At 39.4% G+C, this 14,712-nt stretch overlaps 1 protein-coding gene across 1 annotated transcript in view; it reads left to right on the forward strand.

Annotated features, from left to right (window-relative positions):
* The first annotated feature begins 487 nt into the window (after positions 1-487).
* The window catches only part of PDE1C (phosphodiesterase 1C), a 274,035-nt gene continuing 259,810 nt past the window's right edge, over positions 488-14,712 (forward strand). The window contains exon 1 of the mRNA XM_054629572.2: positions 488-687. Coding sequence (XP_054485547.2) covers positions 603-687 — 85 coding nt within the window. The 5' untranslated portion in view covers positions 488-602. The remainder of the gene's footprint in view (positions 688-14,712) is intronic.

A 14,712-nucleotide genomic window follows, 5' to 3' on the forward strand; every position in this document is an offset into this window, starting at 1 on the left:
CTTCTTTACTGATAATCTCTAGTTCTGTGCTCTCAGTTGAGTTTCTAGAGACTCGCTGTTTACATAAGTAGCAGATGACTGATGGTGTAATGTATTTGGGTTGATTCATTATATCTTGAATTATTAAAACACACTGCCTCTCTGAAGAGCTGAAATCTGAGCACAATTTGCTGCAAGTCAGAAATCCCTATGAGTAAGAGGAGCCACAGAAACTGGTTCCAGCATAGCAAGGAATACAGGCAGCATCAGTGGGTAGATAACAGCAAAATCTAACCCTTTATTGGTTTTTTTGTGTGCTACCTCCTACACAGAGATTTGACAGATACAGCTGGCTTATTGACTTGGTAGTCTTGCACTAATTGACTGCTGGCTTTGATAGGGGAGCCTCTAACCAGTTGAACTCTGAGCAGGCATGTAGGTAACTTGCCAATGAGAGTGTTTGGGGGAGGAGAAAATTCTTGGGTGCACGCCTCTCAGATCCCTGTAAGAAGTGAGGTGTGGTGTGTGTGTGCTGTCTCAAGGGCAGCTAAGAGTGAGCTCGAGTGCTTGGCTTCCACGAGGGAGAGAGAGGCAGCTACTGAAAGTACAAGCTGGCAGGAATCATGACAGACCCAAGCAGCAGAAAGGATGCATTTAAAAAATGCCAAAGTGCTACATTCAGTATTGATGGCTATAACTTTGCAATTGGTAAGCCTGATTTAATTTTTCTTTTTCTTCTTCTTTTTCTTTTTCTTTTTCTTTTTCTCTCTTCTCTTCTCTTTTCTTTTTTCTTTTCTTTCCTGTCTTTCTTAGTAGTTCCAGTAAGTACAGCTAAAAGACAGCTGTTGTCAACTGCCATTTGTCAGTAAGTGCCTCTAAAATGTACAGATGCCTGCAATTTTTGCCTGAATTAGTTTTGCATTCCGTCTTCTGCATTTCTTTTGCCCAAGAAACTTGCCTTTGATATGCAGCCACTCTACATTCTTTTCTTTTTGCTTGAGTTTTGGCCCAAGTTCACCAAGATGTTTGCAGTACTTTTGTTTTGGAACCTTACCTCAGGAAAGCCTGGGTAAGGATTGCAGGTTTCCAGCTTGCTAGCTGCATTTCCTTCCCATGAGCCCAGAATGTCGTCCTTGGGAGCCTTGGCTTTCTTTGCAATACTTTATTGTTTACTTAGCCAGTATTCCCTAATTCTGTAATCTTTTGTAATTTCTCACTTTGCATAAAGATGTATATGTAACAGTTTACAAACACGAGAAGTAAAATTGCTGAGGCAATGAGAAATATTGAGGAAAGATTAGGAATTTTAGGATGGATTGCTGTAGTTGTTTGGAGAGTGCTGTTTCATGTTTATGTTTGCTGTCTTAGGGGAAAGTGAGGCTTCTCAAAGTGAAAGGGCTTTTTCCAATAGACTTGCTACACAAAATTTGAGGATTCTCTGAGCAGACTGCTTTGCTACAAATGCTTATCTTACTAGGGTGTGCATATATATATATATATATGTACCCCTATACATATCCATATAGATCTTAGAAGCAAAGCAAGCTTACATCCCATTTGAATTTTTAGATTAAATCCAAGTTAAAGTATATGGATAACTTACTCGTAATAATCAATAGAAATTCCTTTTGAATACTTTTAAGAAGACAGAGATTTCACTTCCTTGCCATTGTGAAATCAGGAAAGCTTTTCCTGGGTGATACTAACATAATTGGGCTAGTATTTCATCTAATAACGATGGATACAAGCTTTTTTTGGTGTGGATGGACATACCTGTTTAGCCCTTTGATTCATGAAGAATTTGTTTTTGCAATCATTAACATCATGCAAACATTAGGCTTGTTGAAAAAAACTGGAGATATATGTTTCATTAAAATATCTTTACATAGTTAAGATATCCCAACTATCTGTTAATGTTCATACAGCACTTTAAAGTGAAACTGCCAAGCCAATGCTACTTTTGAAATTTCTTTCTCTAATGGGAAGGTCCTCCACAGGTTGTTGCAATATGCTCACTTTTGCATCCCCCATCATAATCTCATCCACTCTCAGCATCATTATTAGTATTGGGTTTTTATGACTTTGTGTCAGTCTGGTGGATGAACATATTCTTTCTCTTCAGGTTTGGTTTTTTTGGTTGGTGGTTTGTTGCTTTTTGGTTTTGTTTTTGGGATTTTGGGGGGGTTTTTTGCTTGTTTGTTTGGGTTTGTTTTTTTTTTTTTTTTTCTCTTTAATTCAGGAACAAACCAACAGGATTGCTGGGTTGTTGCTCTGTTGTCTTTATTGCTACTCATGCTCGCAATACAACAGGACCAATTTTAGGGTCAAATGACTAAGGGTTTAGAACTGAAGGTTGTCTTGGGTAATCAAAAATGTTACAGTATTTAATATCTTTCTGAGCCCAAAAATTGTTACTGTCTCTGTGAGGTTACTGTCTCTTTAAGGTGGCGTATCTGGAGGTCTGGAGCAAGACTCATGGGGCAGGCAGGTGTGGTACACTTGCCCCAGGTTGGGGCACACAGGCAGAGTTCCCTTTTTCACCTGTTGGTTTGCTTTCTCATCCCTTGCACACTTCTTGGCTTTAACCTTAAAGCTGAGGTAGTGTGGGCAGAGGCTTCCTTTTTGTGTTCTCATGTGTTGTGGCATTTTGCTTAAGGCAGAGGTTGTTTTGGGGGGAGGGGGAAGGAGTTCTGGGCTAGCTACCCAGAAAAAACTGCATTTCTGCAATCCAAAACTGTTTCAGAGTGAATTCTGCAAACCTCTATTGGCAGTGCAAAGCTTGAGCTGGTACCTCACCGGGCCACCCCATGTTGATTCTGGGGGACTGTTTCTCTCCACTTCAACACACCAGTGGCTCAGAGGACAGCAGCACCAACACTGGTGGAATACAGTGGGTGGCAGAAGGAAGCAGAGAGTGGTGGAGCTGACTCCACATGTGCTGGCAATTCCCATACGCCACTAGAACTGCTTTGTAAGCTCATACCTTCCCAGAAAGGTTTACTGCCATCCTTTCCCCTTTGTCTCCCAAACTGCGTGGTTGCCAGCAAATGCTGCCATCTTGGTCAGATGCCATTTCTGCTTTGTCTCCCTACATGTAGTTGCCTGTGATGGATGCCATCTTGAAAGGGGTACTTTGCCATTTTGGATTTTTCTTTGTTCTCAGGGAGTTTGTGAGATTTATCAATTTTGTATCTAGTGAATAATTACTGTTATTTTCTGCTTGTAGCAGTTTTGCTTGTTAGTAAACTGTTATTTTTTTCACTTATATCTACTCAAATATAGTTTCTCCTTATTGGTGGAAAGGGGTTGATTAAAATGGTGGGGGAGAAATCATGTTAGAGTGATCCCCTTTAAATTGTCTTAAAGCAAGACTCAAGTTTTTTCTGCTTCTTGGGACAGTTGTTGCATTGCAGCTTCTGTGCTACTTTTTTTTTATGTGCATCTGTATTTGATGCACACAGTGTATTGATTCTGTGACCTGTGTATTATATGTCATTTATTCTTGTATCTGGGCAAATGTGAATTGTATTGAATCACATAACTGCAAAAACTTTATAAACATTCTGTGTAGTATTACCATCACTGTGTAGTAGATTGACCTAAATGATTCAAGTATTCGTTAATCACTATACTGAAGAAAATAAATCTATCCAAGAAACCCCACAGTAACATTAGTGTGTTAGGGATGGGCTTAAATGTCTTTTTTTCCATCAGATGAGAATTCTATTTTTTGTGCCCTGATGATTTTTAAGACGTTCTTGGGAAATGTTGAGCTGCTGCATCTGCTACTGTAGTATTAGCTGAGAGAGAAGGCTGATACCCTTGAGGAACGGAGAAATATTAGTTTGAGAGAAAGTAGCTTCCCTTTGGGTACAAAATGAATCATACTAGTTGTCATGCAAGATTTGCAAATTGTTGTCCAACTCTGTTGCAGACAGAGTGGGAACAACACACTGGGAGTTTGGGTAGGTCCATGATGAAATACCTGTACTATTAGAAGGGAAGCATGGTAATAATTGTACCTTCCATCTTCACTATCATCATCTCTAACTGCATGGTTGAGAGCACTGGAAAAGGATGTTTGGTCATTCCATTGCTTCTTTTGGTGTATTTGGCAGTGTACAGTTCCCAATTGGTCTCAATGGTCTTAAATGTCTTTTCCAACCAAAATGACACTATGAAAAAATTATGCATATTGATTCACATTTATACTGACTTCTAAGAAATCATGATCTTCATAGTGTTTTGAAAACTTGAGATTCACATTTATACTGACTGATATACTGATCATGAGACCTAATAAAAATTTAAATGAAAATTAGTGAAAGACCAGGCCCTAATATTGAATATGAAATTATGAAGGCAAAGAAGAAACCTAGTGCAAGAAGAGCTACTTGCTGAAGGCTTGTAGTTAAATACCCTTGTGTCTCTAGAGTTGGACGGCATCTGCTTACAGAGCAGAGCAAACTAGAGCAGGTTCTCAACTGTTCTAATTTTCACTTTAGCTGCTTACCACATTGGTGTTGGGACACAACAGCTGTGGGAACTGCACGCTTGCCAAGGACTTCATGGATCCCTGCAGAAGAGAGGGATGTGCCATAGCAGAAAGGCAAACCTTTGACAATACTATGTAGCTTTATTCTGTATAAAGAAACAAGGTAGTTGCAAATCCTTTTCCTCTAGATGCAACTGTTTTGACAGAGACTCTGAGGAGGATTGAAGTGCACTGGCCCAGTGAGGATTTTGAATATTCCACTTTTATGGAATTCTTGCACTGGTAGTTGATGGAAAGATTGGACCCACAGTGTGAGCCATTTAGTGGGACTATTCAAGAACTGGAATCATGCAAATTAATTTGATCTAGAAAGCTCAATCTGTCACAGATGAAGGCTTCAAGATCTTTATTTGCCATTGTTTGTGTTACAAATTTCAGAGTACATGGAGTTTTATATACACAAGATACTGTATTTGAGCTCTTGTTTGATTTTGGCTACTTTTTCCCCCAATAAAACATAACAGAGAGGAAATTAAGGCTTTTTTCCCCCTGTGGATTGCCTTATCACTGCTGTGCAAATGAGAGACTATTAGCTTAGAATGCCAGTTAATTGTTACTTGCTGTTTTAATGATGTTCTAGAGGTTGGTCCACTGTCTTTAAACCTGGGAAAATGATAAATATGAATAGGAAGATATTTTCCTCAAACTCAAATTTTCTACTTTTTATATCCAGAAGCATCTGGCAACACTGTCCTATCCATTGTATAAAACAAATTTTTAAAACTAGATTTATAGAATGAAGTGAAGGGGTGAGGAGTTGTACTGTAACTTAGGTGTGGCTGAGGAAGGATGTGGCACTGAAGCACTTAGTCTAGCTCACAGCAGTTCTTTATAAGTCTTGTAAGTAATTTTCTTTATGAAAATACTCTATTACACTTCTTGCATGTAAAAGCTTTCCCTCCAGTTACTATAGAAGTGCTGAGTTTTGCTTTGTGGTGATTTTTGCTCCAAACTCAAGGTGCAAATAGGGCAGAAGGTGGAGACACCTGGCTAGAGATGAGGACACCTATTCTCCTTATGCCAGATTCTAAACCAAGAGTTTCTCCCCCTATCCATCTTCCGTGAAGGAAGGAAAGAAATGCAGTCAGGCCTCTTTTACAGACAACAAATGATGCTACTCCCTACAAGGAGGGATCCGATTTTAACATGATGAGAAATAACATTGCTTCTGCTTTTTTCCTCTCTGGTTTTTGGCCAACTATTCCTGCTCACAGTGCCTTCTGAATTGATACAAAGGTATTATTTTAAAGATTTAGATTTTCTAGAATCCCTACATTTCAAAAGAAATAAAGAGGTGTGAACTCTTCTGTGCCTTTTGAGCAGTTTTAGGCAGGCAAGAGGCAGGCTTGTTCCTGAGCAGGCAGGCTCTGACAGGGAGAATCTTCTCTCAAGACAGTTCCTTCTCCCATGTTGAAAACCAGATCTCCTCCTCCTCCCCCTCCCCTGCCCTGCCGCCCCACCCCCCAGTCTTCTTCCTCCCCCCCCCCCCCCCCCCCCCCCCCCGCCCTTGCTGCTGCTCAAACTCTAGAAGCTTTCAATCTTTGGGGATTTCTCTTTTTGCTGAAAATTTTCTCTTTCAAACCCTTGTGCTCTGATAATTTGTCTATTGTTTTCATGTAGTGTAAATACAAGTTCATTTTTCCTAGTTCTGTAGCTTTGCATAACTAAGAAAGCAAAAGGCTCCTGGACATATAATTCACTTATTTGTGTAGTAGTGCAAGTCAAATCAAGGGGCAGAATCCTAACCAGCAGTAAATATTCATCACGCCACTGCAGTCAGGAGAACTCCAATGGTTTAAATGACAAAAGGATCTGCCCTGGTCTTTTCCAGTTAAAGTTGCTGTATGTTGGAGAAGGAACTACCCTAAATACAAGGTAGGCAAATAATGCAGCTTTTCCATGGCTTGCTTGCAAGACTTCAGCAAGGTTATGCTGGTATCGTTTTGCTCCCTATTTCTCCTTGCCAGGTGACAGAGCTTGTACCTAACAAATCTGCTGAAACTCGATTCTAAATTTCTAACAGCTACAGGCTTGAAATTTTTAGGACTGAGAAATGGACCCTCATGATTACATCTAACAGCTCTGTGTTATGACTGTATGGAAATTTAGAGTTGTGGTGCAGGGAAGGATGCAGTAATTACTGAATAGAAGCACTTAATGAAGTCTCTACTGGCTTCCCAGCTGGTGAGTAGAATGGTTCACTGGAACAACATGAAACAGTCTCTTGGGTCATTATGTCACATCCTCTCTTGTTGTCATAGCAGCTGCAATCAGTCCTCTGAACATTTTTCTTATGTGCAAACATCATCTCTTTCCATTAAATGGCAGTGCATGGTTTTTCTCTTGCAGCTACTGCTGCATGATGATACATTTCACGTCTGTCAATTTAGTACCTTTCCAATCACCTCACTCCTCCTTCTCACTGTTGTGCAGAGTGATGAAACCTGCCAAGTGTATTGGGAAAGGGGAGAGGGTACACAACTTGCTCAGTCAGTACCACTTAATTCTTTTTCAACTCCAAGGACTTAAAGTAGATTTATAGCCATTGGAGATAGGGATAAGGATTCTGGATTAATGTTGCATATTCTTTCTCTTTTAGTATTGATAGTCAGTCATTATTAGGAGTCAAAGCATTAAAAAATCAAATTTTATTTGTTTCTTCCCCACATACATGGGTAGCTGAGGTCCTTGCAGTTCTGCTATATGGCATGCTGATTGCTTTTTATGGACTAAATTTTTCACATTCTTTTTTTTTCTTTCCATTTTTGGGTCTTGCATTCTTGAAGTGTGGTAATAGATCTGGTCCCCAGATTATGTTCTAGTGTTTTCCTCTTTATATTTTTCTCTCTTTTATTTTGTACTTTGCAATGCCAGTATGATTTAGTTTAAATGGAGTCAGCTGAAAACTAAACTTTTCTTACTCTGGTCTCCACACACAGCTAATCACATACAGAGAATTTCTAGGGAATTTTTTTATTGCTCAAGTGGAGCAAGTCATTTAACACTTTTGGAAACAGACTTGAAGTAGAGATTATAAATATGTTAACTTTCTCTGAAACTACTTACAGTAATTTTTGCTGTTTAGAATATTGAGTTTCAATTCTGTTCTTTTTTAAAAATGGATCTTTAGATGAAGACAAATAATTTACACATATGAGGCAGACAGCCTTAAGAAAACCTAAAAGGAGATTTTAATTCAAGACATGATTCTGTTGTTAGACTTGCACATTAAACCTTACTGAAGTAACAGGATTTTCCAAACAAGTGGTCTTCAGTTAGTTAAAGGATGAGAAGCTCTGTTGCATAGTGATAAAATGTGCTCCATGATTAAATGAGAGTAATTGCTATTCTTAAATGTCAAGGTGTTGTAATTGTAACCCTCTAGGAAGTGTGCAAAGAATGGAAAGCCAAGGAGAAAAAAGACTCTGAAAGTCATAGGTGCTATAATATGTAGGTGCCGATATATACGTGCTCCAAGTGCAAAGTGTGTTTTCCTCTCCTAGTAAAACTGACATTTTGCAGAACAGGATGCTTATGCTTGAAGTGATATGAGTAGCAGAATACTAAGCTCATTTAGTTGATACTGATTTACTTCTCCCCTCCCAAATCTGTAATTACCAAATCTGTACCAAATAAGTATACTGGTAATAATCGCTATTTACTATGAAATGTACTCTGGAAAAGGCATCTTCAGAATGTACAGACCTTATTTTGTGACACTGTACCACATTATATTAGCCTAGAGGAGGGACATGGTCTTTCCCCCCAACTGCTGGCCGTTGATTTAAAAACAATTCATGATTTTTCCACCTTGAACATCACCATAAATTCAGAATTACAGATTTTTCAGGCCACATTATGTTCTGACTCATATGCAGCCCCAGTAAGTCAAAATATGATTTGGTCCCAAGTGGGTATTATTTTTTTTAAACTATTATATAAGCAAATGTAAGAAATCTCTGTCAAATCTGAGGGGAAAAAAAATACCCAAACATTTTCTTCCTTTGCCAAAATCTGGAATTTTAAACTACAAAGTGAGTATATTCAGTTCAGTATGAATATACTTCTTCCTGTGCAGAGAGCTATTGCTGCTAAGACCTTTTAAGGGGGCATGGATTTAACCGTCTCTGTGTTGCATCTGCAGTAGCACTAGTATTGAGGTTGAAGGCCTTATATCATTGTCACAGAGATCCTTGAAGGTACATATACCTTCTGCTATGCACCTGTAGGCTGGCAGGTAGCTCCTTCTCCACCAGGAGGCCAAAACTGGTTTGTCCTGATATTTCTTCTGTTGTACTGACTCAGCATTCACTGTGGCCTGCTTGCCTTTGAAGCTGCTGAAATAACACTGTCTCTAGAAAGACTTAAAGGATTTTTCCATCCAGAATTAGTGATGTGCCTTAAAAACAAGGTGTCTGTTGGGAGATGTCGGGGAGATGTAGCATGTATTACTGCCTGGTTCAATCTCCATGGTATATGCAATAAATTATCCTATGGTGTAACTAGAAAATTGACTGCTTTTCACAGGTATTTAATTTAGTGGCTTTCAGAGGAACTAAACAAACAAAAGTATTTTTCATTGGTTAATGTTTCAATTTAAAGAGCCATATGTAACTTAACTAAGACTGATACTGTGTTTTAGCCAGTGTCAGTGTCCTTGCTCAGGGCCTTTATCAAGGACCTTGCAAGCACAGTGCAATAAATTATTGGACTCGAGCCTTGGGTCTTTTCTTCTTTTATCACAGATTGGCAGCAAATGGATGTGAAGCCTGGTGAAGCTTTTAAAGATATAAATTTTAAATTTATGTAGTATTAAGACAAAACTGTCTCCTTTTAAGTGGGAAGGCAGCTTTGGGGAAAGAGTGTTACATTATATTCATGACTACTTTTATGGGTGTTGGTAGTTTATGTGAAGTAATATTGGTAACTCTGGCAAGATACTTCCAGTGGCATTTTTCATGTCTGAAGTGCTTAATGGTTTGGCTATACTTGCTTCAATGTAGGGATTTAAAAGAAGGAGTTTAAAAAGAGTATTGATTTTAAAATGCAGAGCATATTTGTGTGACTAAATGCTTTAGCATCACAACTGGACACCAGTTGCTAGAAAGGTGTCTCTGAGAAGAGCTGTCTGCTGGTACTCACCAGCAGATAGCCAGTGGCAGTGAACTGTGAAGCAGCACTTGGTTTCTATATAAACCAGAAGTTTCTATATACACTTTAGTCATCAATCTTAAATTCAATTGCTTGAAACAATTATATCAGAAGGCATCATGTCACCAGCCCACCTCTGTTACAAGCTTTAGAAAGCACACAACCTGCAAAGAAAAAGGACCAGTGGTCATAGTCTTAACATCTGCACCAGCAGCATATGAAGTGGTGTAGTGTTACTGTATGGTATGGCTGACTTGCTGTATTGAATATTAATGAAATGTTTATTTACCAGGATTATCTTTTGTAGTTTTTTGCACATATTGTTCTTTGTGAGAAACCCTTCCTATTTGTTCCACCTGGCAGGTAAGCCAAAGCAGCATTAAGTTTTGTTAAATCAGATTTCATTTCATGAGTTGAAGGTGGCAAATCCTGCCCTGTACTTCCTCTCTGAAGTACAGGCAAAAATGCAGTCTGTTTGTATCCTGATTTTAAGGTCATGCTGTACTCCAGGGCAGGATTTATTACTCAGATATTTTGACTCCTGAATGGAATCCTAAAAAACTCTTAAAGTCCATTATATCTGATCCCATGCTGCTTCAAAAGTACATAAAGAGTCCATGCACCAAAGTGTTTATATGGAAATCCTCAGCAACATCCATAGAGTGACAGTGAATGAAGGGAGCCAGAAACTTAGTGCATTTCCATTAAGTGAACAAGTTTTGCAATATTTCTAGATCCACAAAGCTGTTCACATTCAACCTCCTGTTCCTGAGACAGTGCACAGAAGAGTGAGAAGGGAGAATTCTCTGATGATTAAAAGTTAGTTGCTGAACAGTTAAGGGGAGGAATTATGATGACGTCTCTTTAAAAAAGAAGTTGTAATGCTCCTTTTCTACTGCCCATGCAAACCTACTGGTCTTGGTAGATGAAAAAGCAGTAAACTTCAGGGCATTTTCAGTCAGAGCTACTACTAATATACTTGAGCTGTGAATCCACTCTGCTGTGTGGCATGTGCAATAATCAGCTATACAGGATTCCTGTGAGTAAAGGAGATAGCAGGTCTGCCACTTCTTGTCTTTCTGTCAGTATGCAGATGAAGTGCTGATGTTATCGGCAAAGAAAGGACTTTCTCAGGCCTCATTTTAAATATGCATGTGTGTATTTGTTCAACTTTATGAAAACAGAAAGGTAAAGCAACTATGCAGCAATTGTACAAAAATTTAGGAGAATTACAAATGATCAAGGGTTAAAGTCAGAGAAGACCTGGGATTTAAATAAGATCCAAACAGAGGAGTAGTAAAGGCATCATTCACACTTAATTGCCTTCCTTGTTTAACTCTTCTGTCCTGTTGGCTTTTTGAATTTCAGGGGGAAACATTAGAAGTGATATGTAGGAAAAGAGGAATGGGGACAATTACATGTTCAGGAATAGATACAGGTGTCCTCCAAGGGAAACACAGAACAAGGTGTGGGCTTCCTGGCACATGCTTCCTCAAGTATTATCTAGGTGTGCTCTGGGTCACCTCTGGGCTTGGATGATGCCTGGGGCCCCTTCCTATCCAGGAAGGGAGGGAGAGCAGACACCAAAGGAACATCCTGAGAAGTCCCATTCACAGCCATAGGGCTAAATCTGGATCCCCTGGGACTGTAAAATGAAACAGAAGGGCAAAGGAAAACGTGTATAATTAGTCCCTATTGAAAACAATGGGATTGTTGCCTTGTAAACACAACTACTGCATAAATAAAACTCCCAGAGACTGCATGTTTTGAAGTTCCTTTAAAGTGAACTGTCCTTGGAGCTGAGACAGAGCCCACAGCATGCTACTGTTTTGCAGAGCCTGTTCATGTGTAGGAAGATATCTGATGAAAACCCGAGTGGCAAAGTGATGATCCCAGGGGTGCATACAGATTAAAAATTAAAATAGGATGCTGGAAAAAAATGATGTAAATCATATGCAAATTATACAAATATGAAAATAGTGAGTTCATCTCTTGAGAAAGAAAACTCAGAAATGCCTATTGCCTTTCCCAGTCATCTCTTTGTCTGATACAAACTACAGAAATCAGAGGCAGTGGATCTTCTTTTCTTTTTGGCTTTTGGAATAGACCCAGTGAGAGAAAATGTAGACATAGCTTGGTGCTTGAAATGTGGGTTTGACATATAGTTAACCATGTCAGCCATGCTTCCCAGTACCTGAAAGTCTTTTATGTGTGTTCTGAGCTCACATTTTTACAGGAAAAATAGCAATAGTTAATAGGAATAGTAGCTCAGCATTTATACAATTTGTTCATTGTAGCACAGAAGTATATCCAACTAATGGAAAAAAAAAATCGGTCAGATTAGCCATGTTTCTTTTTTTAGTAAATCAACTATCCTGAAATGTTTGTCTTTATGTACTGTTATGGAAATTGGTCCAGTCCAGGCTGTTGAGTATTGCAGTCTTTGCGTAGGGGGAGGATGAAAGATGATGTGTGTCCTAAAAGTATGTCCTATTCTTCTAATGTACCTAGAGGAGACAATATAGAGGAAGATCACAAGAGCTGACAGGTTTTTTTAGAAACTGAACTCTCAAGGAGGTCTGTCTGCTCCGTGCATCTTGTAGCTGTGGGAAAAGGTGAAAGCATACAGAATCACAGAGTGGTTAAGAGTGGAAAAGACTTCTGGTGGCCATCCTGTTCAATACCCGTGCTCAGGCATACCCACCTATACCAGAATTGCTTAGCAGCATGTCCAGATGGCTTTTTAATATCTTCATGGAGGATAGACTCCAAAAGCTTCTGAGCAACTTGTGCCAGTACTTGGACAAACTCACAGTAAGATAAAAAGAGGTGTTTCTTTATGTTCAGAGGGAACCCCCTGTTCTTCTGTGTGTGCATATTGCCTTTGGTCTTGTCATTGGGCACCACTGTAAAGAGCCTGTCTCTGTCCTTACTGCACCCTGGTCCTACAGGTATGGCTACACACTTATGAGATCCCTCTAAGCTTTCACTTCTCCAGGTTGAAGAGTCTCAGCTCTTTGACTTTGCTTATCCATGAGGTGCTTTAATCATTTCTGTTGGCTTTTGGTGGATTCTGTGTCCATCTGTCTCCATCTCTTGCTCAGGGAAGTGCAGACCTAGACCCAGCACTCCAAATGTGACCTGATTAGTGCTGCATAGTAGGAAGTATCACCTCCATTGACCTGCTGGCAACACTTAATGAAGCCCAGGACACTGTTAACTGCCTTTGATGCTAAAGCAAGTTGCTGGCTCATGTTCAAGCCCCGATAGCCATCTTACCCATCAGTGAAGCCAGGCTTTGCATCTGACACTACTGTGATATCTCCTCTCCTTTATGAACCTCTGTGTTGGGAAGAGAGAAATTGTGGCACTGCACAGTGTACTAGTTCCCTTCAGGTGTCCCAGCTGGAAAATGTATTTTCAGGCTGTACTCCTGTAGCTCCTCTCCAGCCTTGAAATGCCTTCTCCCATGGCATTGGGTTATGCAGTTGAAATAGAGCTGCTGGATAGAAGGTATGCACATCTGTGCTGTAACTGATGTTGGGGGAATCAATCTAATACTGCATGATCTCCTGTGTTCTGTTTTGTGGCATATATTGGGCAGAATCAGGGCAGTTGAAAACAATCCAGGGGAATCAGGAGTTAAAGGAAAATGCAGAGTACTGTGGTTAGGTTTTTTATTCTTGGAATGTTTCTGTCACTGCAAACATAGCCTAAGATACCTTTACTATGGATACAAAGGCTCTATCTCTCCTAGTTCTTCAGGAACAACTTGTTTACACCTGGGTGCCCTAAGATCATAAAGACGCATGCTGTTGTTGATAGTTATCAGAACTTTTCTGTCTTCATAGTAGATGACATTTACAAAAGCTCCTAATCAAGTGGCAGCTGGGGCTCTGCTGTCAGGTGTGAATACAAGCACTTATGTCTCTGTGATCCTTAAAAGTAAAACTTGCCCTCCCAAAGCATCACTTAGTATCTTAGTACTGACAGAGAGTAATGCATCTATGAGTCTTGTATTTCCAGGTAACAGAAGTGCTTCTTCAGCTGAGTGAGGGTGCAGTTGTATCACTGTCAATTTAAGTATCTATCAATAAAGTGCTCTGGAGTTACTGCATTTTCCCCATGCTAGAGAATAATTTGATTTGATGTTGCATTAGAGCTGGCAGGTGCTTTAAGTTAAGAAGGTTTGTTGCTCTCTGATGGTTACTGGATACTTTATTTTGAAAGCCAGTTCCTTTGATGAACAGGAAACCCCAAACATCACATATCAGAGGCTGAACTTCTAGTCTAGCATTCCTTTAGCTGTGCACAGCTCAGTGAGTTTCTTTCTTCTCTTTCTTCTTTCTTCTTTCTTCTTTCTTCTTTCTTCTTTCTTCTTTCTTCTTTCTTCTTTTCTTCTTCTTTCTTCTCGTATCCGGAGAAATATCTGTATCTGCCCCTCTCACTCCCCATACACTTTTGTAATCTAGAGGTCTAGAAAATATGCTTTTAGCAAAAAAAGGGTAGAGTGAGTAATTAAATAGTCTGTCAAAGGTAAAATGAGGGACATGCATGCAACAGTTTTCAAATACATAAGTCTTCTGAGAAGAAGGGAAAAGTGATCAAACTGGACAAAAGTAGTGGGTTGAAGACTTCTAATAAGGATAGATAGACATCAATGTTTCACTGGAAATTGCTGAGTATATACTTTTTTTATTTTATTCTGAAACATTCCACTGTTTGTTTCATTTTCCAGAACTCTGCAAGTTCCAGCCTTCTACTTTAACAGAAAGTTACTTACTGGTATTCTTTTTTCCTGTTGTCTTGACTGCACATGCTTGTATGCCCTCACTTTGTTTCTCAAGAATGTGAAAAACCCCAAGCAAATAGTTTTTTCTTTTTATTTTATCTTCTTTTCTAATTTTTTCTCCTTCATTGTAAAGGGATTTTTTAAGCAAGGGGTTTTATGTTGGGATTTTCTGAGGGAGTGGCTGCCAAAGATTTTTGTCCACCTAGGATACAAGAAGTGTAATAGTGTTTGAATG

The sequence above is a fragment of the Agelaius phoeniceus genome, chromosome 1 (assembly GCF_051311805.1).
Source record: "Agelaius phoeniceus isolate bAgePho1 chromosome 1, bAgePho1.hap1, whole genome shotgun sequence".
Taxonomy (NCBI): domain Eukaryota; kingdom Metazoa; phylum Chordata; class Aves; order Passeriformes; family Icteridae; genus Agelaius; species Agelaius phoeniceus.